The following is a 27,478-nucleotide window of genomic DNA, read 5'->3' as shown; positions in this document are numbered from 1 at the left end:
CCCATAATACACCGAACTTTGTTCTTACCGGCCCATAGCATGTGATCATGTTTTCTTCCATCTTTTCGCACTGGGGATCACACTCTACGCAGACAGAACCATTTGCAAATTCTCGAAATTCCCTAGGAAAATATTTTGTAGGCAGGTTAGGAGACAGCAAAAGTGAGACTGAAACTGAGATAAAATGGCTGGTTCTTCACCTGGTGGAAATAATTTCAGCTTCACTAAGGTCAGCAGACTGAGCCAGCTGAGATCACTTCTGTTAACATTATGCTGCTTTACACCAGCTGAAAACCAGGCCCCATCAGCAACCTCATTCATAGGCAGGTGAAGCAGTAGACATCTTGTTTACTAGCACAAAACTAGAGTGTTTTTCCTCCTCTTTCCTTAAGAAATAAGGACCTCATTAACAGGACAAAGCAGCTCATTTCTTGATTTTTATCTAAGGAATTGTCCCTCCTGGCTCAGATTCAGGAAGCTACCTTTTACATGCGAGACATCACTATCAGTTAGGAAAGGATTAGAAAGAGGATCGATCACAGTGCTGTTCTTGTTGTTTTAGTTAAGTCTCTGCGCACACTCCTGTTTTAAAGCCCATTCTCCAAAAAGCTCATAACTTTTTCATCAACAACAATTCTAGACTGAGGTCTGAAACCATAAAATGTCAAAACAAATCCTTTTGCTCATTTACTTCATGTATCCAGAAGAAACTATCACCCAAGTGATTTATTTTTTTCTTATTAAGCACTAACAAGGGGGGGAGGGGAAGTAGTAATAGTAGGTGAGATTTCTTCCTTCAAACACCAGATGTGTCATTTCAGCTTCCAGTTGCCACTCACAAAAAACCCTCCAGCACCTTCTCAACACAATTCATCCCACCTTTTTCTAGGCTGAGATGAATTAACACCTGAACAGGTCACTTCTCTCCCACTAATCACAGAGAGAACCTATGTAACTAGCTCAGATTGGACACCGAAGTTTTGCAGATGGATCCCATCTTGTTGCATTAACCAGTGAAAATATCTGCATTAAACAGTTAAGATGTGCTGCACACTCGTGTTAGTAGGCTCTAGTAATATTCAGATAAAGGTGAAGGCCTCTGTGCTTAGTTTATCCATGTTCTCCCTCTGCTCCTCTACAGCCATTAGGATCTATTGCAACAATACAGCTGAGGAAAAACCTCACTCTGGCACGCGAGTTCACCCTTCTCTGGCTTTGGAGATAAGAGCTTTCCTGTTGAGGACTAAAAAAGAAGGCAAATACATCTGACCCTACCCTGAAGTACCATTGCTGCCCTGCAAGATGAATGTGCAGAGCTCTCAAACAAGCAAACAAAATACTTCTCCCCATTCCCAGGTCACAGATCACTTCACATATTTAGGAAAGAACTGAGCCTGTGGAAAGTGTAAATACCATTCACGAATCGATACAGATCAGAACATCCTGATTTGAGGGCTGGTCATGACAGCTTCCTTGTGATCTTGCTGCGATAGGCTTCATGGTGACACCAGCCACCAAATGGGGTCCAATATATTCCAGTGCATACGAGAACACAACTGTGGTCTGCAACCCTTCTTTCCCCCCCTCCCCCCCTTTTTTTTGGGGGGGGGCGGGTGGGGGGAGGATGCAGGCTTTTAAGCATATAAAACTGTACTCTGACAAGATTGGTTTTGCATGCATTGTCCAGATAGAAGAGTTCAGAATATTTTCACATATATATGGGAGTTTGTTCAATACTCTTTCCATAACAGTTACATGAGTTCACATCCAAGGGAGGAAAAGAAAGAGGAAGAAACATACAGTGATCTTATTTTCATTAGCAGTTTAAGCTGAAAAAGATAATTAAAATAATTTAAGTTTTTTTTATCTTGACTTTAAAAGATATGCCAAGGACCTTGCTATACTGTTATACAGGAAGTGAAATTCCACCTGCTTCCCTCCACAGCCTAATTATGAATTTCTTCTGCTGCAGCTAATATAAGCAGTTCAGTTCTATTTTTCTGTCATAAGTCAGACTCAGCCAGCTTGGCTGTGCCGTACGTAGGTATTCCTCCAGCCGTCCTCCAGAAAAGATGATGCACATGCATGAGTAGGAGAAGGAAAGGGAGGAAGAACTCATGTTGGTTTTATTATTTATATTTGTGTGTACACACACATAGTATATTATGGAAAAAAAAAAAGAAAAAGCTTTCCTACTTTGAGGTCCTTATTCTTTATCACATACCTAAATCTAACTCATCTGAAAGAACATAATTGTATGTGTTTCTGAATAGGGGTATCAATATTCAAGTAGTGCTAAATGGCGAGTTTTTTAGTCTTTACTTAAATCAAATTGTTCACATAATCAGGAATGCAAAAGGTGCAACAAACTTTTGATGTTGCATGAAAATTTCAGTCAGCAGAATACTAGGTAAAGCCTTCTATACAAGTTCAGATTTGGAAATACTTAAAACTTATCCCACAATACCAAATTATTCACTCAAAATCAGTAATATTGGCAATGGAACCAGATATTGATCAATGTAAAACCAAAATAATTACTCATTAAAGTTCTGAACAATGTGGTCAGCAACTTCAGGGAAAAGTGCAAGGGAAATATCTTACCCATCATACAGGTTACAAGAGTCGATGCAGGTCCTTCCCCTGATGAAGCGCTTGCAGGAGAGACACTGGTCTGGCCCTGGCCCCCAACAGCCATCACTTGAGCATAACTCATTACACACCATTCCATCGGCAGCTGCAGAGAGAGAGGATACTATCATTAATTTACAGAGTCGTCTGAAATCCAAAGGAAAACATTTCATTCAGCATTCTGCCATACTCAGAAAAGTAAACTGAACATTCGAGATATTCTAGAAACAGAATAGAGAAAACCCAGAAAATAATCATCATACCACTACAGAAACACACTGTGAACTCACAGTTGGAATACTACACACACTTTGGTCTGTTACTTTCAGAACCAATACAGTAGAGTGAGAGAAAGATTTGAGTGCTGCAAGGATGATTAAAACTAGAGGAGAGCTTCTATACCATGAATAAACAGAGTAGCCGCCTTAGATATAGGTGAGAAAGGACATGATAAAGGTCTAGGAAAACATGAATGACAAGAAGATAAGTAAGTATGAAACAATTGTTCATTGTTTCTTCCAAGTCCCTCATGGGCATTCGAAGAGACAGGAACCCAACAGGGTTCAAAACAGAGGTTTTTCTTCATAGAAAGTATAGATCAAGCTGCAGAATTCCCTGACACAGGACACGGTAAATGCCAAAAATTTAAAGGATTTGAAAAATCAATTGTCCAAATCCACAGAAGGGCTATTAAACCAAAATATAAAACACTACCTCTGAATTGAGGATTCCCTGAAACAAAACTTATGGATGGTAGGGAAAAAAGTTGAAGAAAAGTCATCATTAACTGTGGGTTTTTTTAAACTGTTTATTGCAAAAGCACCTGAAGAGCCAAAGAGCCTTTATATTAAAACCCAAAAGTCACATCAAATAAACAATGGTTCCTGTCTCAAAACCAAAATTCAGCTTAAATAAAAAAAATGAAGATAGTGTGAGAGGGAAAGTTTGTTTCAAACGATATACTTAATTCTGTATTTTTATTTTATATAAATCCTTCTCTACATAAGTAGCTAGATGACTGCAACAGATGGAAGAAAATAAGCAAAGAGCAAAAGAAAACACATGTTATCTCTCCAGCATCTGAAGAAAGTCCAGTTGCACCGATTCAGCCAGACCCTGGCATGTGAAAGGGTAGATCTCTTAGTGTGAATTCGTTCTTGCATGATGAAATGTTTTATGCAAATGGTTACATACTAGACTGAGTAGATTAAAAATAGCAAAGATCTGAAATATCAGAGATGGCAAATATATAAACACTCCTGTCTTTTTTTTTTAAAAAACAACACTGGAAACAACTTGAGGGAAGTGTCAAATAATGAATTAAAAGTAGGCTTGCTGGTAGAATTCTGCCACCCCCTCCAGTGCTGCAGCAAAGATGCCCAGTCAGGAACACACACACACACACTGAATACACATATAAAACACCAACTGCATATGCCCAGCACACATTTAAGGAGGGGCAATAGCAAAATCAACAGAAAATCTTTTAGCAAAAATGCAAAAAGCCCTCTGGCAGCTTTATATTAAGTAAAAAGACAGTAGTTCTTTGCACGCTATTTTTCTACACTTCTTTCAGTACAACAGCATAGCTGGGTGACTGGAAAAAAGCGCCCTGTTTTCATTTCAGGATACCTGATGTCTTGTCTCCACTATCAAGACTGGAACAGTGCAGTTAGGTACTGTCCATTACAATCTACCTTAACAGTTAAAGACTATACTGAGTTTTATTACCTGAGAAGCACAAAGCCCTTCTAAATCATAAAAGAGTCAGCAGAAAGATGCTTTCTGCTCTCCACAGCATGTTTTAACACTGGTTATTCTGTGCTGTGATGTATATAATGTCCCACATTTGAACCACTGAGTATCTGTCATAGCAGCCGACTGTACAGGAGAGCACACTGCTTCAGACAGCGACTCTCTGCTTAACTGCTCTTTAATCGCCGCTTTTCATCATGCAGCATTGTTTGATGTTGGCACCATGTTTGTCAAACACATCTTTCTGAGCTACACAGCATGCCTAGCCTATGTCCTCTTCTGTCTCCTACAAGGCAATTCCTGCACCTCCTTTTACCTGCTGACACGCAGGAAGTTCATGTCACACTGGCAGGGTGCTTTCCTTTGATATACACTACATGTCTTGTCCCTCCTCCCACTGTCGCCCTGCTTTCCGACCACTGAATTTATCAGAAAAGACTTCTTTCAGAAAAAAACATGTAACAATTGTATGCATGGTTTCTCTCTCTTAGCCCATGTAGCAAGTAGGTGAGAGGAGTGAAGCTGCTTCTGTATTTTCTTTCTTCTTCCAATAGGACGTTTTGCTTTATGGAGATTGAGACTGGCAGATTTTCATCTACTTGTTTCTTTTTCTGCCTAGACCATTTTCATAATTCAGTGCCAAAAAAGGACATTTCACCTTTGCAAGCAGCATAGGAACCAATCAAAGATTTCATGTCCTCCAGACCTTGCAGGTAAACTGATCCAAGAACAAGAGATTCACCAGCATGCTTCCTACTCGTACAGTGCTGTTGCTGACCCCGCATGGCTCTGCTGTACAATACATGTAATTCAGCTGGTAGATGAGCCCTATCTTGTTCAATACAATACCACAAATACCCTCGGACATGAAAAGTCTGCACACTCATGTCTTATCAAGGCTGAAATGCTTGAATACCTTTTTTTTTTTTTTTTAAATATCACATATACTTTCTTAATGACAGAAGGTGGTCAGAAGTATCTTTTTGGTTCTTCTTTTGCCTCAAAGCTCAAATCAGGTACAGCCAAACAGAAAATAATTAAATTTAGGAGTAATTCCAGGTGTTTGTTTAATTTCCTTTAAAGCGTATTAATTCTCAGAGTTTCCAGCACAGCAAGAGAGACCTGAGCTATTTAGCATGCCATTACATAGAGATGTCTCGTTCTCTTTCCCTGAGCTCTGCAGTAAATCAGGAGTCATTCTGCTGAAGTCAAAGGAACCACATCACACAAAGCTAGTATGAGCAGAGACAAAAAAAAAATCAGCTTTTCATTATTGTCCTAACCCTAACTTTTTTTAAGTGTGGCAACATTTTTATAACAACTACTAGATGTCAGTAGTGCCACTGACTAAACTTTAGAGAAATCAAAGGAACTAGGCAAAATCTTTGCATTAGCAAATGCTACACGTGGAGCCCACGCAGTTTCCTTTTTCACCTATTTTAAAAATTTCATGTATATCTCAGTCTAACGCTGGCTTTATGCAGTACAGTTCAGGAGGCGCACTGACTACTTGCTATTAAAGGCCAGTTTTGGCCTGTTTCATGTTCATCGCCTACAGGTGCACCCAGGAAAAAAGTTCTGGGCGATACAGCTGGTCATTTCAGGGGAACCCCAATTATGCCTTAGGATTTAGAGCACACTTGAGGGCTCCCTCAGAGCAGACTCCAGCACTTCATGCCTGGTCTGCCAATCTCCCTTGATCTCAACCAGTCTCATGGTGATGTGTGACTGACACTGACCAGACAAATATACGAGTCTTGCCTCACGTTGCCTGCCACACGGACACCTCGGATTAACACCTAGCTTCAGGCTCAAACTGTATCAGCAAATAAAAAAAAGAAGGAAAAAAAACAAGAAACTATCACAGTTCTAATTAAGCAATTCTTTAATATGAATAGTTTTATTTTCTAGTCAATGACTCACTTTAAGTACTTCTCACACAATAAAAAAAAAAACACCCTGCTTTGAAGATCCCTTTGTTCTCATATTCAATCTTAAGAATATTAGTAGTTCTTCTAATTTTGTTTTACACACCCTCACCATTGAAAGGCAGTTTCCTATTTGCTTTCTCACCTTTTTTTGTAACTTGAAATTGTGCTTTTATTACTAGTGATTTCCTTTCTTTTTGCTGTTCTCAGCTGGCAGACTACTCCGAGATCAGAATTTATTTACACATGCACGCACACAGTGTTGCACTAACATATGCCTTCAAATAGCAAGTGACACTATTACAAGATAGCTCAGAAAATATACTGAGTAACCTTATGCAAATAAAATGAGAACTTTTCAGTAAAGAAAATCATGATTACCCTATTGAAATCTAGCCAACACAGTGCCTGCAGTCTATGAAAAAAGCAATAGAAAACCAAAATCACTATTTCCTTCTGCTTATTTCAAAGTCATAGAAATGTTTTTATAAATGAATCTTGGCAAGAAGGGAGTGGGTTTTTTGACAACTTATAAAAACCCATTACGCTTGTCTTTCTTCCTCTTCTTTAATTATAGGGATGGCTAAAGCAATGTTTCAATTTTAGACACGTTATTTGGTATTTCCATGGGCTGAGAATGTTCTGAAGCTCCAGCATATCATACGGCCATATGTGAAAGCAAAGAAGAATAATGCTTTTGACAGGAACTCATTTTCATCGGGCGTTTTAGAACAAGTGTTCATTCTTTATTAATGGGGTCACACAGGTTAGAAGCAGAAAGGTTCAATGTTTTTCCCCAACCTAGACAGAATACAAGAGAATTAGCTATCTAAAAAAAGAAAAATTATTGTTATTTGGCTATAGACTTATGGGCCTGATCCAAAGCTCCATGAACTCAATAGAAGAGCTCCCACAGACTTCAATTAGCTTTGCATCACACCTGATAATGAATGTAATCATTTATTCAAGTTGTTAATTGGTGGCTAAATTGGCATAATTCATAACAATCACATTTATAACAACCTTTGCCTAGAAAGGTTTCACTGTACACTGCAGGTGTCACTGAAGCTGAAAGGAATTATTTAAATAACTTTGTATAAAGGAACATTTTTTCTACATTTATTTTGTGTGCACTCATTTAACATGAGTCACCTCTGACTGTTCCATAAAAAAAAACCCATGCTGGGAAAAAAAGGCAGATTCTTCACTTCAGCACAGAGCAACGGTAAAATCTAACTACCAGAGCACATTCTCTAGCAAATAACTTTATAGTCATTCATTCTGCATTAATAGCGTTCATAATGAAGTAAGTTTTATGCACAAACTGTGTTTAACATTACAGTTTATAGTAGTAGACAATTAAAAGTTTACATTAGATGAGAGCTTCATGCACTGCATTTTAGATAAATGCTCTCCAATTAATTTCCACTTGGCTTATCAGTTTGAAGATGCCCATTTGCCATCTGAACTCTTAAACAACCTTGGGAGACGCTATCAGACTGTGCTAAAGGTGGAACGGCTGTTGAAGCCTCAACTTGTCCCTTGGCCTCAAGTCTTATTCTGTAACCTTTCCCCAAGCCCAGGCATCTTTTAGGGTCTATGCAGATCAGAAGTCTCTCGCTGATGATCACGTACTGCCACCCTTTCCACGGTGCCAAAGGTGCCACTTTCTTCTATGTTCCCTGTGCACACAAGCTTGGACACTGACATTTCTATCCCTGAACGTGTGTAGGGAAGGTGAAGAAGAGAGAGGTCACATTCCTTCCAGGTACTCACCCCTCTTTGGCCCTGCATGGGATAGTATTAGAAAGATGACACAAAGCAATAGAGCTTTGTGGGGTTTATGGATTTTTTTTAAAGTCAAAACCCACACATATGTTTTCCTCCTGTATTTTTAACATTCTACAAACAAGTGAAGACTGCCCTAGGCTTTTAACCGGCTTTTGGAAAAGCCATCTTGAAGGTGGTGAAATATTTGGTAACTATTTTAACATTGTTAAGAAGTGGCAGAAATAGCAAGATGAAATAATTGACAGTACCAGGAGTATGAAGTATATTTTGTGTGTTGGATAATTCTGTAGCATCTTCCACTGACTGAAGTCTGTTGTCTTTATGTTCCTTATTGAAAGAGGAAAAAAAAAAAAAAAAAAAAAAAAAAAAGAGTTCTGCCAAAGCCTATAATGTCAGTGTTATCTCCAAGATGAAGCATCACTATAGACTGAACTTTTCAACAAATATTTTACTCCCTCAACAATTTTTTTAGTATTTCCTCACTGACTTATATGGTCAGCTGAACACAGCATTAAACAGCATGGAAAAAGATATCGCCATCTTCTGATATATCCTAAAAGTCACTTAAATATGATGCTGACTAGATCTTGGAAGCTCTTACATGAGTTTGAAGACAAGCTACGCATGGATATTAAATGTTTGCTGTAACTTGCTTTAAGCCATTAACAATCACTAGGTAGTGAAGAAAGCAAAAAAAAAGCTGATAGTGACTCAAAATATACAAAGGAATAATAATAAACACACCTGAGAGTGGCTGTAATAATTAACATGGTCTAGACTGGTTTCTTCACTGGAAACCATGTGAGAAAAACATCTTTAATGGATATTTTTATTAACAATTCACACCCCGCTACTTACCATGCAAGCAGACAGTATTTCTACCATAGGGGATGGATTCCAATCCTGCAAATATTTACTTATGCGTTTCCCTTCCCCATTCTGATTGGTCTTATTTGTCGCTCAGAGGGCCATGGGCACATGCCTAAGCATCTGCAGGACCAGGGTCCAGAACAGGCAAAATAACTGAAAGGCAGAAACTGAAACCCTAGAGGCTTGCCCTCAGATCCCAAATGTTCAGGCAGTGGAAGATTCAGAGAAAACTCTCCTAAACCCAGTCTGTTGGCCTATCCTGAAAAATCACAGATGTTTCAGAGGATGCTGGAGAAATGCATCTGGCTCTAAGGAACAGTTCTGCCTTACTCCAAGTAATTGTGAAGATTTTAGTTAGACATCTAACCTGCAGCAGAACCCGTTTAACTCCAGAGAGGTGCTGACTGACAGGCAGAGTTGAAGCAGCAGAATAGCTCTTCTCATCTAATGCTGACTCTCAAAAGGCCACAAAACATTAATCAATTCATTCACACAGACGTGCATAGAGAGAGAAAACCACTGTTCCGTGTTCAGATTCTGGAAGTCAACTCTGATCGGAGTAACTTGGCCCCTAGCCTATGTTCATTATATAGAGTCCATTTAATGAACATAGGTTAGAGTCCATTTTTAAAACTAGTCCCTTGGTACTGTAGCTTACATTGTGACTTCTTAAAATGAAATGAATGAGATTTGTTTTCCTCATGAAGATTTCCTTGGTGTTAAATTTCATAAAATATCTTTAGGAGTATTTTTCTTGCTGGAAAATAATGAGTCTCTATTATAACAAATCCTCAACAAGCTAAAAGTCAAATAAAGTTTACATTTTCCCTTTGTGTGCAAATGTCATGACAAGATGTACAGTGCAAGAGGATGACGTGACAGTACATCGAAGTTTCCATTTGCCCTGGAAGCCCATGTTTCAGTAGTTGTGGCTGCTTCAAAGGGACTCAAACTTAGTGATCACAGGAAAGGGCAAAGAGGTATTCGACAAATGAGTCCTGACAACTAATATGGGAATATCTTCCAAACTACTGTGTTCAGCTATGTCCCCAAGCTCTCAAAATCAGTGAAACAAAAGGGACACTATTCCATGAAGGGAAAAGCACCTTACGAAGTTCACCTGAGTGGTTTTCCTCTGTCTTTTAACATAATCTAAGTTATAGAGAGCTTGAAGCAAAGAGGAAGCATTACTGTATGAGACATGGGGCCTATGTTCTACCCTATTACTGCTTATTTTATTTTTATACTAAATCTCTAGCAATGGAAGACAGCTGGTTGTTCTTTCATTAAATGATGCATCATTATCAGACAGCTATAGCCAATCTGCTGATATAAAACATCAAAGAGCAGCAAGAGCAAGATGTTTCTCCCGCAGTCAGCAGTTTTTCATATGGTAGACAGGAATCTTGTGCTCTCTGGAAGGTTCATAGGTTCATGTATCTCACAGCAAGACAGGACCACTAAAATCCTGGAATATAACCCTAGTGATTCTTGCACGGTCATCAAGACCTTGTGCTTCTTCAGACAGATTCTGTTCTGTCAGCCAAAGAAATTCCTTATGTGTAATCTCAAAGGGCTAATTCTTCCTGTCATGACATACAAAATACATGTTACTAGACCGCTAGCACAGAACTAGATCCACCACTTGATCCTATACCACTTAAACACTAGCAGGGAAAAGCAACTAGCAATCCACCATCCCTGGGCAGATGTGATTCTCTTTCTTGGCAACACCTCTATTTGCCATATAATATACAATTTTTCATAGTAGGCTTTGCTGGGGGGGAGAGTGAGAAAAACAAGAGTGCATACAGGAACTACAGGCCATCTACAAATGCCCTAGATGTCAAGACTGAAGGCACTAGTTATTCATGGGAAGTCAGGAGCTTTCCTCCAAGTTCCTAAGGAGCTGACAGTGCCAGAAAATGCATGCTTTTCCCTTGCAAGGCTGATCTTATTCAATGTTCAAATAATATTCACACTCAAAAGAACTCAAAGCAAAGAAAAAGCCTTGAGATGGAAAAAGCAAAAAACCAAAAGAACAGAAGCCATTAAGATGGTAAAAAGCTCATGGATGTTGAGCAACTGGCGCTAATCCAGAACAAGATAAAGTTGGGTGTGTTGAAAATAGAGACTGTGCAATTTTCTTTGTCCTGTAACTGGTTAACTCAATTTCATTATTCAGGACTATTCTTGGACTCTTCATCAACACTTCATTCACACAGGACATTATCATCATGTGTTTGATCATCTCTGGATGACTAAGAGAGCTACATTACTCTCACAACCACCTGGATTCATTTACTCATGGCCTTTGGCTGGGTTACAGCAGTACGGACACCAGGGCACGAAGCTGTTCAACATACAGGACACCCTTGTGCACTTCTGCACCACAGAAGTAGCAGCAGACATTACATCTCTCCTCCACCTTCTGTATTGCCTTCCCACAAAACGTTCTACCAAATGTAAGGGTTTAATCCATAGTTTCATCGCCTACGCCAAGGACATCTTTTATAAACAAACACAAAAACTTCTACCAAGAAAAGTTCTTTTTTTAACACATCCTTCTGCCTCACATAACAGAATGTTTACATCAAAGGATAAAGTATGCTGCAGTTTAAAAGCGGACAGTGGTCTGCTGGAGGTTAAGAAACAACCATTTCTCTCTACACCCTCAGGCATGGTCACAATTAAATTATCTACATCAACAGCAAGAGGCATTTCTTTAACCTTGTATGTAGAGAAACAGCCTAATAATAATAATAACAACCACCACCACCACCACCACACCAAAACAAAGCCATGCAGAGACCTACCAAACAACACTTTCCACTTCATGTGGCTCTTACATGGCAGAAGAGATTAGAAAAATAACTGAGCAGCAGTGGTAAACATATAGTTGTGTTTCACCTAACGTTGGAAGGTACCCTCATACTACAGTGATGTGCACAGCCACAAATTCTCTCAAAGCATAACAGAATAGTACTTCAAAGGTAGGGGAAAAAGCAAAGAAAAAAAAACAAAAAGAAAAAAAGAACTAAAAGACTAAGTTAAGAGTAGGATCACAGCCTGAAAACCCCAAAGCAAACATTTCTGGCTGGTCAAAGCACAAACCTCAGAAATATCACTAAAACATACAGCAATTTAATGAATCTCCTCTCTTGCTAGCCATCTAACAGATGCTTAAAATGAACTGTATTGCTGCTACAATATGACTGTATTAATGTAGTTTGCTGCCCGATTTCTGCATAACCAAATTGTTTCATCTGCTACATAGCATTAATTTGCTTTACAGTACTATGATCTCAGTTCAGGTATTGGCATATAAGCTTTCCTGAAAGACAATTAGGACCAATTAAAGGTAATCTTCCTTATTGGATAGGTCAAGTACAGAAAGTGATTGAAAACAGTCCCAAAAGTCACCTTTCTGGATTAAGACAGGGCCACTTTGGTGAAGCGGGGCCGGGGAAGCAAAAGATGCTAATCTCACTCCATAAGGAAAGGGCTGTATTTTTCAAATCTGTAAAATCAGTGCCTTTCATGAACACTACATTCGCTCCACATTTACGGCATTCAGAATTCATATTTGTGAAACTGGATCTCTAATCTGCAAAGTTCACATCACACTAAGGAAGCACTGCCCTCTCTCTTCTCCTTTTCATTTGTTCATACCTTAAAACATTTCATTTGCCTATAAATCTGCTCAGAGGCAGACTGGGCCAAATCCTTTGAGTCTGTAAATGATTGTAGCTCCACTGATGTCCATGGAGCTCCAAGAGACATCAGTCGAGTTTCTCGCCTGCTCACTACACTGTATCCAGTTAGTAGTTGTATCACTTTCCCCCCCATGTGAGCTAATCATAGGCAAGAAGATTTGCGCTGAGCAGCAGTACTTACTGCAGTTCTCTGCCTTTTTATTTCGATGAATCACTGTCTTTTGACTGGGTGTGCTGAAAAGGCTGGTCCAGTTGACAGTGTGGTAGTAACACAAATTGCTGTTGTCTGTTATGTAGATGTTGCCAGCACTGATTTGCTTCAAGGACTGAAACTGCAGAGAGGTAATGCCCTGTTGCTTTAGGATGAGTAAGGAAAGGCCACTGTGATAAAAACAAAAGTAAGAGAGAACAGGAATTAGCTCCAGAAGGTGGAACTTAATAGAGCTGGTTCGGAATTTCCCACTAGAATTAGTTCATAACGTCAAGATGATCTTCCTGGCAAAACTGAAATTTGGTCAGAAAACTTTTATTTTGGGGTAACACAAATATTTTGAGTCAACATCCAGTTCTGTTGCCTAGAAAATTACAAGCCCTTTGAGACTTGTGATACCACAAGCTGTGATGCTCACAGCGCTAGGCCAACTGGGTCAACAAAACACCTGAATTAGTTTCATTTCATCCATTAACATGTTTCTTCAGATAAAGTGCCATTGAGAAAACTGAATAATATCCAGATTTTTCTTCTAAGATGACAGAATTAATACTATGATAGTTTATATGCTAAGGAGAAACTGACAAAGTCATGCAAAATGTATTAACATCTTCTGTCAGGCATCAAATTAATGTCATTTATAGTAATACAGGGAGAAATTGTTATTTTCATGGAATTTTTTTCCAGCCCACTTTCTACATTTCACTTTTCTTTTGTTGTAATATGTCGTTATCTCCTTTCTTCATCAAAGGAATGGTAAATGATTGTCTGTGTAACACGGAAATGACTGCACATATTTTACAACTGAAGATTAGTGAAGACAATATCCAGTTTCTGGGCATCCTTTAAGTTATTGTATTTTAATGGTTGTAACTGTTTTCCAGCTGTTCTAAATAAAAATTGCTGCTTCCAAACAGAATGCTGGGCTGTAATTCAATCTCAAGGTTTCACTGCTATTCATAATCTGCTTGAGTTGCTATTTAAGATGCCAGCAGAATCCCATGACCAATTTACTATATTTACACAATGGGGAACCAGGGGTTGCTGTAGATATCATTCAGATACCTTCTTGTGCTTCCCTCATTATTTCTCACCACATTTTCTTCTCTTCAAACCAATTCCTCCACATGAGTTTTTATATGGAAACATCTCTGGTAAAAATGGCACGACAGAGCTAATAATGTACACCGCACCTGCAAGGTACCTCAGTGATTTCAGTGTTCTTCCATGAATTTATCTTTTACCATTTCTTAAGACCACATTGTTCTTTGGGCACATGAGCCCGTACTTCCAATCGCAACCATATAAACTTCCTGATAAGGCGTTAAGTTCTACTATTAACATCTTTTAAGTTATGTTTCACATTCACGAGGTATTTTAAACCATAAATGTACTGTCCGGACAATGAGTTAACAGCTACAGAAATGAACCATTTGTTTTTTTGTTGTTTGTTTGGTGGTTTGGTTTTTTTTGTTTGTTTGTTTCTTTTAAATCATTATGTTCAAAAGGTATTACCGATTATAAACAACTGATTAGCAAAGATACTGTTAATTAATACTTTCGTAACAGAGAAGAACATATCAATTTATGATGCCCTTCCCAAAGGATGTTGCATTCTGTGCTACTGAACAAAGAATCATTGAATACTAATAAAAAACGATTCCGTCAACAAAGGAAGTACCTTACCTATAGAGAGCTCTTCCACCAATAGTAACCAAGTTAGAAAACACCCTGAAATCGGTCATATTCTCAGGCCATGACTGTATGTTCAAATACCCTGAAGGAGAAAAAGGCAAGCATATGAATAACAATGACTTCAGCCATAAAGAATGCTTTATCACATACATGAATTAGGATAGGCTTAGCCTATAAATGAAAGACAGTGTTCATTTGAGAAAAAGAAATAAATAGGTAATGAATGCTGCAGACTACCATCTTTGAATTTATCAGGCTGCTCGCCACTGTCTCCTCCAAGAAGGCAAAGAAGGACTCTAACAGTCACAGCAGCATTACATCCACTTTCAACAGCCACAGTAAGGGTGAACCTAAACACAGGCTGAAATCTTGGCAAGGCCTCCCAGCCTTTTCTAAACAGCAGCAGCAGAAAAAAATGGAGATTTGTCTGAATTAAGAACATTTAGTTTTAAAATGTGCTAGAGACTTAGGACAGAAGTTGAGAGATCTGTTACAATGCACTAAAAGATGTCAAGACTTTCTTAAAACAAAGAACTTGCATTCGTTTCTGAGTGCGTGTGTGTGTGAGGACTGTTCATCACCAGAGAGCATTCTCTGCACAAGTATGTGGGACTACTTATTTTGTGCTACAGACCTTTACAGAGTGCAGTTCCCTATGATTTTGATTAAGTACTGAACTGAAATGCAGTACATCTTTAAGCACAGGGGTAATTCCACTTAAGTAGTAGAGCTGAGACTATCAATTAGACAGTGTGCTTAAGAATGGCAAACTACAAACACCCAGATGCCAGATTATTTTTGACATTAATTAGGGAGAGATTTAGAGCTTACTTTCATTTTTTAATCCCACTGGTTTGCTGAAATACACAACTTCTGAGAGCTGAAGCATGTGGGATAGAACTAATTTCAAATGCCAAACGCTTGTTGAGCTCCACCCAGCTCCAATCATGCTGTGGCATCCAAAGATTTTTTTTGTGTGCATGAAACAGATTTTTTTTTTTTTGCATTTGCCTATCTATACCTAATCAGCAATCAATTGAGAATTCAAAGCTGTAGTATCTTCCTCCCTGTCCCCCAAATGGCAAAAGAAGAAGCAGCAAGATGCAAGAAAACAAAGTACTGAGTTCTAGCTATATGATCCCACTGAAAAGCCACAAAAGATGGGAGGGACTACCACCCCGCACATTATACATTTGCCTTTAAATTACAGAAGCTAATTTGCAGCAGCATCTGCTGTTAGACCAAGAGAAGTAGCTGCAAAACCAGACTGGCTTGTCTTTTTTTTTTTTCCAAGGCATATTTCAAATGCTTTCAAGTGAAGTCCAAGACCCCTTGCCCACTCAACAGTAAGGTCATGGTCTTCTGATGCTTGTGTACCCCAAACGTAATGTGTATTCTGTATTCACGAGCAAAGGAGAACACATTGTGAATACCAACTTATACTGAAGTTGTTGTGTATTAAACTTTTATGAAATTTACAGCACGGTGAGTTTAAAGAGAAAAAGCACCTTTTGTTCTTCAGAAACTCCAACAAATGACAACCGTAAATGCAAAGTGAGAAGTTCAGATTACATGGAATCAGAAGTGTGTTACCTGTTATCTCTCTCACTGTTTGGAAGATATTTAGTTTCTCTGGATTGATTGCGGCGATTGTGTGATATGGGTCCCTGAAAGATTAAAAGGATAAAATGTGATACTCTGAATAAAAAAAGATCAGGTTCTCAAAGCTATACCATGTAGAAACCAGTATTCAGGAGGTCAACATTTTGCTTTTAGGCAGCATATGCTCCAGATTTCTTCAGACTGTTTCCAATTTCTTCAGACTGTTGTTCCTGCAGAACCTGTGTCTAACTTCTCCCAAGTCATCTTGAAGGAGAATAATGGTGCTTAGCATCTTTAAGGTTCAAATCATTAATGTTTTAGCAAATATTTATGCTCATGGAAAATTAAGGGATTCTAAACAACCATGGGTGACCCCCCTAAAGGAAAGATGAATTTTCAACATTTTTTCCAGGAATACTAGCTTGAATAGTACAGGTGCGATACTGTACTACCAGGACTAACAAAACTGCTACTGAAATGAGTGACAAGCTATAAGCAAAACAAAACTAAGAGCTTGCCAGCAGTTCCTGCCACATGGCATTAAAAAGGTACACTTTTTAGAAGGTGTTGAACAGGGAACATCGAAAAGCACGGATCCTTCCCAAGCAAGTTTGTCACCTGAGAAATAGATACCCCTAAACATTAAAATCTCAACATTAGATATGGTACAGTGTAAAAAGATGAAGCTGACCTTGATTTTAAGAGTGCCACCATTTAGTAAATAACTTGCCCCCCTAATTTTGAAGGAGTAAAGACTCTCCAACTATTTAAGAAGCTGACTAGAAGCCTAATCCAAACAAAAATCCTTTAAAAATTCAGGAAAAGAGTCTTCTGTATCACATTGTTATGGTATTTTGGTGTGTTTTCTGAGGGTAGGAAGCATACTAAGTAAATGCGGAGCATGCATTTCCACCTCTCCTGATTTCCAAGAGACATCGTTCTTGGAACTGGAACACGCAGGTAATCAACCAGGCTGTCTTCGGGGACAGGCCTCACAAGTCTGTGTAGTGACAGACTGGTGGGGTCACTTCTAACCTTCCTGGAGGCGACTCCCAAGTTAGCAGCAACAAAATGAATTCTCGAACCTTAACATAAAGCCCAGTGGACCACGGAAGCATCATATACTCTTAATTTTAACAATTTGGGGCTCTCAGAAAACTAGAAAACAAGCTTTGACTACCTAACAGAAATACAGCATTTTGCTTTTACAAGGCATTACTATTAAAAAAGGAAAACCCTTGCCTGTACTAAACATGAGGTTGCTGAATTTCACCTCCAAATCCTAATAAAGTAGTCTTTAAAGATACAAACATACATTTAACACCTTAAACAGTCAAATGTCTGATATGTTTTGTCAACATAGAAAACTGTAGAATAATGCAGTCATCTTCTACCATTCTCATTAGCAGAGCCAAGATTTTCCAGTGTAACAGGCACAGATGAATTTTACAGCTCTGAGAATGAGAGTTTCAGCTCATTGTGAAACTGAAGATGGACAGCTAAAGGGAAGATAAAAAGCTGGTGAGCACTGAGGGCTTGTTGCTCCTGCTGCAAGTCGGAGGAAGAAGGAGGCAGCGTTTGCTGCTAGCTGGGGCTGTCCATCCTTAAACTACAGCTGTCTGATATATCCCACCCCTTCACAGGCAGCAACGCAAGCAGAAGGCAGCTCGGCTTTTTAGCACCCCAGCCAGGAGGAAACAGTAGAGGGAAGGCTGCATCTGACCTATACAGGTCCTACCCATTTTCCAGTCAATGTGTCTTCTGTCTCTGTCTCAGGCAGCAGATACGTATCCTCATGAAGATCACTTTATCCATACGCTTCAGCATAGCATTACCCGAGAAGAGTGAGTACTACTGACTCACCAAAATTTAGGTCTACCTTCATCTCACTTAACTTCTGGACACTAGTAAAAGCCAATTCATAATTATCTAATTTATATATAAACTATTACAAATAATTGTGCGTAAAAACAATTTATAATTATATATATAGTTTTTATATAAACTATTACAAATTCACAAAGACTTGAAGTTCCAAGTACTCACGAAAAGGAAAGACAGGCTACAGAATGACAGGATCATAAATATGACAGGATCAATTGTAATGGCACAGTTCCCAGTGAAAACAAACAAACAAAAAATCCACGCAGCATCTTTCACTGAAGTTACTCTCTGTCACTACAAAAAGCCTTCCAATTCCCAACAGAGCGCTAGGTTTTAAGTCCCTACAATCTGAAACACTGAAAATTCATACTTTTAAGAGCTGCAGTTCACTCTGAGTAACCGAATTTGTAACAGAAGTTAAGTAAAAGTTGGAGTGGAAATGTGTGCTATTGTTGTTGCTCCATACTGTCCATTTATACAATAAACTACTTGTGTAGCTAGTGTCACTTTTTAAATTTTCTTTCTGTATGATTGATTTGCAAAATGTAACAGAAATTTTAAACAAAAAGCGGTTCCAGAAATATTAAGTTATTTTAATTAATTCTCAAATCTTCTTCTCTTTTTTTAATATGCACTACTGTAATTTGTGCTGTGGAAAAACGTAGGGTTGCAGAACTCAAGTGTCCTCATACTTAAGACTTGTTGGAGTGAGTTTTCTTCATAAAGACAGAGACAAAGTGCTACACAGTTTCAACATTACATGTCCTAGGCTTATAATCTTCTATTAAAATAGAAGAAAATATTTTAACCCTCTGCTTTATAGTCCATAATTTAGATATTTTTCAGATGAATATGGTTTTATTCAAGGTTGGTTTTGCTCCCTTTTATTTAGACAGATTTTTTTAATGAGGCTCATCTCGTAGCTTTGCAGCTAATATACCTTTTGCAACAAAAGCAGTTCTAATACTCAAAATTATGTTTCATGTAATGCACTGGAATAACCCACACAAAATTGCTCATGTCCTCTAGCTGCTTTTTTGCATTTACTAGAGTACTTCCTGTCCTGTGAGATTTAATAGATTTATATCCAGCTTCTCGGTCGGTCATTTGGCCAGATCAGAAAGTGCCACGGCCTGAGCGCTGACTCCTGTGTGACCTTCTCCAGGGTTTCAACAAGTTCAAAGCAGCATTTCCTCAAACCACTTGAACCAAAGTCCTTCTTCCTCCCTATGCTACATTAACCTTTCACACTGTACTCCCTGCTGGAGAGATGAGAAGACCAACTACACAGTCAAAGCTCACATTTGCTGGCCTTGTGAGAATCACTATGCTGCAGGGCCCCACTGAAGTGGATTTTCAACTGTCTTTCTCATGGCTGGAGTCAAGTTGCAGGTGAAGCATTATGACCAATCACTACATCAAATCAAGGAAACAAGTTGTTTCTTTCCACCTCACCTAGTAGGGAGGTTTGAGCCAGGCAGTCTAGTGTCAATGACTTTATTTATCATCTAAACATATCTGAATCTATAGAAAGACTAAAGAAAAATCTGCTGGCATTACTTATGCCAGAATTCCCTTTCAGATCAATCTGCAGACGTTCAGTTAATCACATTTTCGCTATGCCATAAAGCTGCAAATATGGAGTTGGTTTGAGAACTGTATTTAAGATATCAAATTTCGACAACCAGTTGCGAGCAATGTTGAAAGCTCCACGGAACATAAAAAGCAAGTTAAAATTTGAAGCCTATGCAGCGGTAGAAGCAATTGAGTACTTTACACTGCTAACGTACCACAAAATATCTGCATACTTACTGCAACAAAGGGGCAAAAGGGTTTAATCTTATTTGTGCATTTTGAGGATTTTGCTCATTTTAATAGGTCCAGAAATACCTCAAAGTGTCACATGTAATTCACCATGGCTGATTACAACATGAAGGCTTGAATTAATAAGAAGGTAGAATCATATTTGTGTTCTCTCAATGACAGAAAGAATACAAGGCAAGAAAGTGGCTAGTTGCATTGGACCTCACCTGACCATCAAAACAGGGTATGTCTGTCTTCTCTGGACAGATCCCACCCTTGCAGCATTTGCACCATGCATTCACCTTTGCTACAACAGCAAACACAGTGCACCACATTATAAACAGCAAGGCACTAGTCATCTGGCTGGTATATCTTCCTTTAGAAGGAGACATTGATGAGACTTTTAAATACTGGTTCTGTACCTCCGCATCTTCAACCGTTACTAAGACTTATTCAATATACAGCCATATTTAAACCAAAATACTGGATTTAAATACCAGTGAGTTTTGTGTATCTCTGCAACTGAAACTTGAATATACACTTCAAAACTGACTGACAAAAGGGTAGCTTTTTTGCATGTATATGCATTGACAGCCACCCAGGCTATGACAATTTATACTAGGTGAGCCACTCTCTCTGCATATTCTGCACATTAGACTGCTGGTCATACAAAATTTAAAACAAACTAATGGAAGGTAACTTCCCTTCTATTGTCTAATCAGCCTTTACTGTAAGCCAGTATCAAGGATCTCATAAAGTAACCAAAGATCACAGTTGTCTTTTCTCTTTCTAGTGTAAACAGTTCACCTTCATCCTTTCTTTTCCTAGAGGTTGCATACTAAGAATCAAGGTAACAGTTTCCTTCATAATGGAAGGCAGAAAACTAATTTATCCTGGATCTGCTATTCTGTAAAAGAAGCCTGCGGCCATCATTAAGAGGTGGATGCAATTCATTTCAGCTGGCACCATGACATAACATCTTAACATTTTGTCACTTACCCATGAATCCCAGTAACAAGGAAGATAAGGTTGCCATTGATCTTGGTACAGTTTATGAACCTGTCAATGTTGCTGGAATCCACCGTCTGAGCTGACACTAAACTCCCTGTTCCAATGCCATCACATGCTGCCAAAACAAGGAGTTTGTGTAAAGAACTAGGAAAAACAATTACTGAATCAGAACACGCTGGCCTTCCAGACATGAGTCTTCATTTCTTTCAGAGATAAAGCAGCGATGAGGAATTAAAATGCCACCCTGTACTCATACTCCCAAAGAAGCATGTGCCGATTTAAAACAAACAATAGGCAAAAGTACCTGCCACAGAAGGACATCCTGGCACACAGGTTAAGGTATTTCACACTGGATCTAAAGGCAAGTATGAACCACACAAAATCCCACTCAAGCCAGCTATAAACAGATAACTGATAACTTTGCTCAGACTAGCCTTTGGGCCATGCCATTTATGCGTGCACTACTCACTGCAGAGATAGAGGGGTCTTAACACTGCTAGCTCAAGAGGTCCCCTTTGCTCTGGTAGATTTGTGAACTTAACCATTCACATGCCATGAGGTCCTTTAGAAAGGACGTATAAATAATTTTTTAGTCATCATCCCAACAAATAAGTTACTGGGGCCTGGAGAAACTTTGGTACCCAGTGAGGAAACTTCTCTGGGTAGCTGTTCTATGTAACTTCGCTGCATTTTCTGGGACACATGATGCATACAGGAACAAATCCTTCAGGATTTCCATCACATAATGTATCCTATCTCCCTAACTGGGCTCCTCTAATGGCAACTACCAGCAGTACACCTGAACCTTTTAGAAACATGTGATAACTTTCCTCCTCACAGAGTAAGGCTGAGCGCTTGACAGGAACGCTACACATGCATAAAACTATCCAGCAAAAAAGTTACTTACTGCAATTAGGTTAAAGGGCTGGGCATTGCCTTCACTTAGAATTCAGCATGTCGGTACCCTGCCTTGGAGGAGGGTATCTCTGTGTTTGTTCCAGCCACGTGGAGTGACTGTTGATTTACAGAGTTTTTCAGTAGCTTCATTGTGAATTCCCTTCCAGTTATGGCTTCCACTAGGACTGAAAAGTGGCATAGGCCCACATGGAAAAGCTGATGGTGCTTTGCTCCCGAGACCTTCAATCAAGGAGCAGAAATTCTCCCTAGTGGAGCTTGGGACAGCAAAGTAACCTATAGATTTCAGTCTTCTCAACAGTACTAACATTGAAAAACTTCTAGTCTATGTTTTAGACACTTAGAAGGGAGGTAGAAGATTCTGGGAAAACAGAGATGTTTTTAAAAAACAGAGGAAATAAACGGTAAACCTATCATTGTATTGACAAGTATGAGACATACCATACACTGAAGCCAGGGCTTTAGTATGGCCCCCTTTGGAATGACAAAGGGACAGCTCTAAAACACCTCCAGGAAATACTTGTCATTAAAATAACATAATAAAGCATTCTTTCAGATTTCTCTAAAACCAACAGAGAAATCTCCTTCACTTTTATCTAATCAAAAGTAATTAGTTTGGTTATATTACCATTACAATTTAATAAATTTTCATTCTATTGTATATACTTAACACACAGCCTACTTAACTCAAAGTTTTGTGGATATCCAAAGGCTATTAATATTCTACAGCATACTCATGAAGGGTATTTCATGCCAAAATAACATCCTGCCCTGCTCTACTACAGTGTAGATCACATTCAAGAAAATTTATACTAAACTATGGCTTACCTTTAGGACAAATGTCAGTGCAGGGCTTGCACATCTTAATACCATTTTCTTCAACCTCCATCTTGGAGCTTGGACATGCACGGACACAAGAGCTGGAATCTACCACAAAGTTGTCTGAAGAGAAAAAGAAGATATTGTCAGAAAGCAAACCAATGAACTAAATAATACTGGGACACATGTTTATAGACTCTATGTCAGTACATGTTATTAATTACCTCAGCACTTCCACATCGACATTAACATTTAATGTCCAGTGTTTTCAAAAGTGTAAAAGCAAGCAAATGAGGCATGTTTTCGGAGACTTGCGAAAACCCGTGAATTGTCAGGCCTGATCCCCCTTCCTCCCCCAATTTGGTTTTATCTTTATTTGTTGTAAAAAGCTACTGTAATTGGATAGAAATAAAACAAGATGCTCTGCCCTGTCTCTTTCAAACATACACAAATATATACATCTGGGATAAAACACTACACAAGACAATGACAAGTATTTCAATTTTGCTTTGTAAAACAACTGCCAAAGGAGATATAGACTGATCGTACCTAATTGAAAGCTTAATAATGTCAAGAAAGAAAAAAAAAAAAGGGGGAAAAAGTTGAATGAAGTATTTGGACAAAGAATCACATCCCTTAAGCAGTGCACAGTATACCAGTTTTTCAAAAAAAATATCTTGCTTCAAAAAACCCACTACTCTAATAGAGACAGAACTAAGCCTTGACAGTCACAGCCTCAGCCTACTGTCAATTTCAACTTCTCCACAGAAATTCAAAATTTGGATTTTGCTTTGGGTTGAATTATGGTTCCACTTATTATAGATTACTCATCCTTCTTATACGTAATTTATGTATAAAATAATTCATGCACAACAGAACTGTAAACCTTGGTGGGAATGAAAGGGAGAGCAAGAATACTGTCTCCCTTATTTTTCTTTCTAACTAAAACAGCAGTATCAAAGACTGTGTAAGTGATGACCCTCTAAATTTTTCTGTTACTTGTCATCATCTGTCTGGCATCTCAGAAGCATGTGTTTTTTACATGCATGGGATTATTCCTTTTTTAACTCCCTCCTCCCCTCTAATTTTACTCTGGAGCTTTAAGACTGTATTGTTGTCAGTATTGCATGTTTTTTCCTCATTGGGACAGAACTGCTCAGAAAATATTTATGGTAACTTTCTGTCAAACAATCATTATTCCAAGTTAAGAAAAGGGCATCAGTATCATGAAAGCATTTGGTGCCAGGTGGTACTCGTGGTGGACTGTTATTTTTCTGAAACAGAAATTTCTACTCTTTTACAATCCCACTAACTATTTTAACAGTTCATTCTGAAATTTACAAACGCTGATCTAAAGCATGAATGTAACAAGTGGTGGTCATGAAAACAGAAACCTAGTGAATTCCCTTTCTTTAAGGAAATCACTACAGTATAGGACACTTGGAAAGTGTCAGCAACCCAGAATGTCACTGTCTTTAGTTGACACAACTGAGTTATTACAGGCTGCAAGCACACGTAGAGTGATTTGAGATACTGCACTATGCACTTAGCTCTCATTCTCTCATTGTTTTGTAAGGCTCCTGAAATGCAACTCAAACTTTACACCGCTGCAGGAAAAGGCAGCTAACACAGCACTTACGTGGGCACTTTTTGACGCAAAAAGCCCCATAGGTGTACTTGGCATTGTGATTATGCTCCAGCTGGAAGGTGGTAGGATTGTATACAAAAGTCTGGGGGCACTGTGTGACACATGCACCACTATCATTGAAATTCATACAAGCCTGCAAAACAAGGGAGAAAAAATATATTAAATTAAATCATATAGCTGCTTTTGTTTTTCTTTAGTTTAAAATACAGTCTTGATTTTTCAGACTTGCTGCAACAGTGAGGAATGTGATATATAGTTTTCTAACCTTCATTTTGGCTACTTAGATTTCTTGCTAGGATCTTGGCGAATATATGACATATAAAAGATGGCTCACTGAGCCCCCTTAATTTGAAGTACAGTTGACTGTTACAGCACTTCCTACAAAGCATAACAACACTGTAATTTGTTTCATAACTATTGTTACTACTAGCAATCAACTAATTCACAACTCGATAGGACATTCTAAAACTGCCAAGAGTGAAGAGCTATTTATCATAGTGAGTCCAAACAAATGCTAATTACTTTTTCAGAGGTCCACCCTTTCGATTTCTTACAGCATGAGTCCAACGTCCAGCTGAAAACTGAAATTCCCAATTAGAAAGCAAGAGGGGTAAGAACTCTTTTAAGCTAGCACAGGAGGGGGTCATTTCCCTAAGTGGCAAGTTTAACAAGGTCAGTTGCTTCACACACTAAGAAAATGGGACTTTGTATCACTTAGCATTCAAGCTCAGCCACCCACAGCTGACAGAGGACAGGGCCCTGACAAATGAAGAGGCAAGTGTGTGGATGAAGAAAGTAATGGTATGCACAGAAAATAATTGAACGTGCAAGGTTGGTAATTAGAAAAACCCCACCAATTCTGACATTCCTTATCACCACATATCTTGTCTATGGTATTAACCACAGCTTATAAAAAACTGTTGGAGTAATATTCACAAAGCATACTGTAAATGTCAAATTTCATATGAACATGAAAGCTGTAGCCTGGCTTGGATCCCTCTAGCAGTTTAAGCAACTACTGCTACTGGATTCTGCTTCCCTACTAACCTGTCTTCCAGAAGCCAGGCTGCTTTATAAGTTTTAGTCTAGGGATGAATCCTTCTGGTCCTTTTCCAGGTTGTAAAAAATACAGATGGTTTTGAATCTTTAAAGAGTCAACAAGTATACCAACATGTGTGTCGTGTCCCCTCCCCTCCAGGGCTGGGACTGAGAGAAAAGTGAAAAAGATTCCTCTGTTCTCCTGCTTTTCCTAACAGTCCTTATCTCCATTCACATCAGGACCAGCAGGACTGAGGGAGGTTACTTGTCATGTCAGAAGATTTCAGAAGGGAGAGGCTAATAATGTAACCAAGGGAAAAGGACAATATCTGCTGCTGAAAGGGACAAACAAGGAGTTCCAGGATGAAGGCACTGTCCTATACAGAGCATGAGCAAAGCCAACATGCTGATCCTGTCTTTTCTGGTTCTTTAAAATGCTTATTACCAAAACTGACGGTTTCTCACAGAACCTTTTTTTTTTTTTCCTTACAAAGATAAATACAGTCAGTTTCTTCTTTACTAAGAACTGGATGGGAACCCTGCCCTACCAATACGGTTGTGTCACTTTTCTGGTTCCATTGGGCACTCAACCAGGCCCTCCTGTGCATTTGAAGTTTTAGATCCAGTTTGGTTTTGAATGCAGGATAAGAACATCCCTAAAACTTTGTTTTAGCATGTTTGCTTGCAGTTATGTCAGATGATGATTATTGTCTTGCTTTTAGAACTGAATATGCAAATGGTTGTATGGCAGCATATGGAAGAGGATCGATGAATTTTATTGAGAAATATTAAAACCATATTTAAACAGGATGTTGTTGCAAGCTGCCATATATGCTAAAGGATTTGTAATACTTCATAAACTGTACTTTTGCTTACTAATAAATACTAATTTGGTTTGTTTCCTCAACACATTTTTTACATCTGCTGTTGACTTAAAAAGTACTCTATCAGGTACATGACAATCCTCTCATAAGGGTTTAGCAAATTCATAAAGTAAAGCACACCAATACCCTTCAGAGAGATGGCACTTCTCAGAAAAAGCTCATCTAGAAGATTTGGGAACTTTTAATTTATGACTATAATGCTTTGTATACATTTGTAATTGCTTCGCTAATATATGCAAACTTCTAGCATTTGGTGCTAAATGCTGCTAATTTGTGAATGAAAGCACACGAAAATACACAGGGAAAAAACAAAGTTCTGTATCTCAGCTGAAAGCCAAGCACAGTTGTCTATAGCCTAAAGGGTTACACTTTTCACCCAGGGTGTACTAAGCAAGTAATGACTAGTCCTGGAAATTGCCAGACCCCTGCTGAATTTCTTTTACATTGCTCTTGGGCCAGGAGCGAATGAGAATAAAGCCTTGGGTGCTTCTCTGCTGGATCAGAACAAACATGGTAGTTGACTTTTAGCATACATATTTCCATAACTGCCACAATTCAGGAAGTCCAAGTCATTTTCTTTCAGGCTGCAGTATTACAGAACTTATGCTGCAAATAACTTGTCCTTAACCTTTGAAAATGGACACACATCAACACATCAGCTTTGAGGATGTTCCTCAACAGTCATATAGGAACAATAACTGCATTTTTCATCTTTCCTTTACCTATTCAAGTTGTACATGACATGGGAAAGAATGTTATTTTCCCATCTCTCTAGTCCAAAGCCAACACAGAACTTCCAGTGAGCGCTGGATCAGGTGTATCATGTGTGCTCAGTATCCACTTGTGCAAAGCCCCAGCCACAAAGAACAACTTTAGTAAAACCTGTTAGCAGTTAAGTCAGGCCATCACTGCATTTCATCAGCAGCGAAATAGCATTTAGGAGGCGTTTTTGAAGCACACCACCTATGCTATCAAACAATATCTGAACAGCGATCAAGTTTCAGATCCAGCCAGGGAAAGATTCATTTTTGCCAGTTCATTATGATCCACTTGCCTACACTATCAAAACATTTGCAATTTTCCATACCATAAGATCCTTCCTCCTAATCCTATGTGGCAGATTTTAAGAGGAGCCTACCCAGCTTCGTAGATATTTGTCTCTTCATTCACTTGGGTACCTTTGAAAATGCACCTCTCTGTGCATGTTGTAGTTCTAGGTTTCTTTAGGCCTATGTTTGCTTCCCCTGAAAATATTAGCAAATCTTGTCTCTACAACC

The 27,478-nt window shown here is 38.7% G+C and overlaps 1 protein-coding gene across 3 annotated transcripts in view; it reads right to left on the bottom strand.

The window, feature by feature from the left end:
• The window catches only part of ERBB4 (erb-b2 receptor tyrosine kinase 4), a 532,642-nt gene that overhangs the window by 165,407 nt on the left and 339,757 nt on the right, over nt 1-27,478 (bottom strand). For all 3 annotated transcript variants that reach the window (XM_087731135.1, XM_087731136.1, XM_087731137.1), the window contains exons 7-14: nt 24,271-24,412; nt 22,641-22,754; nt 20,886-21,012; nt 16,191-16,264; nt 14,589-14,679; nt 12,873-13,072; nt 2,605-2,737; nt 29-122 (exon numbers count right to left, since the gene is read on the bottom strand). In XM_087731135.1, the coding sequence (XP_087587261.1) occupies nt 29-122; nt 2,605-2,737; nt 12,873-13,072; nt 14,589-14,679; nt 16,191-16,264; nt 20,886-21,012; nt 22,641-22,754; nt 24,271-24,412 (975 nt within the window). The remainder of the gene's footprint in view (nt 1-28; nt 123-2,604; nt 2,738-12,872; nt 13,073-14,588; nt 14,680-16,190; nt 16,265-20,885; nt 21,013-22,640; nt 22,755-24,270; nt 24,413-27,478) is intronic.

This window comes from Nipponia nippon, unplaced genomic scaffold, assembly GCF_047370975.1.
Source record: "Nipponia nippon isolate SJK-2023a ecotype South Korea unplaced genomic scaffold, ASM4737097v1 scaffold_5, whole genome shotgun sequence".
NCBI classification, from domain to species: Eukaryota; Metazoa; Chordata; class Aves; order Pelecaniformes; family Threskiornithidae; genus Nipponia; species Nipponia nippon.
Note: the sequence above shows the minus strand (reverse complement) of the source record. Positions and strands in the feature narration are given on the sequence as shown.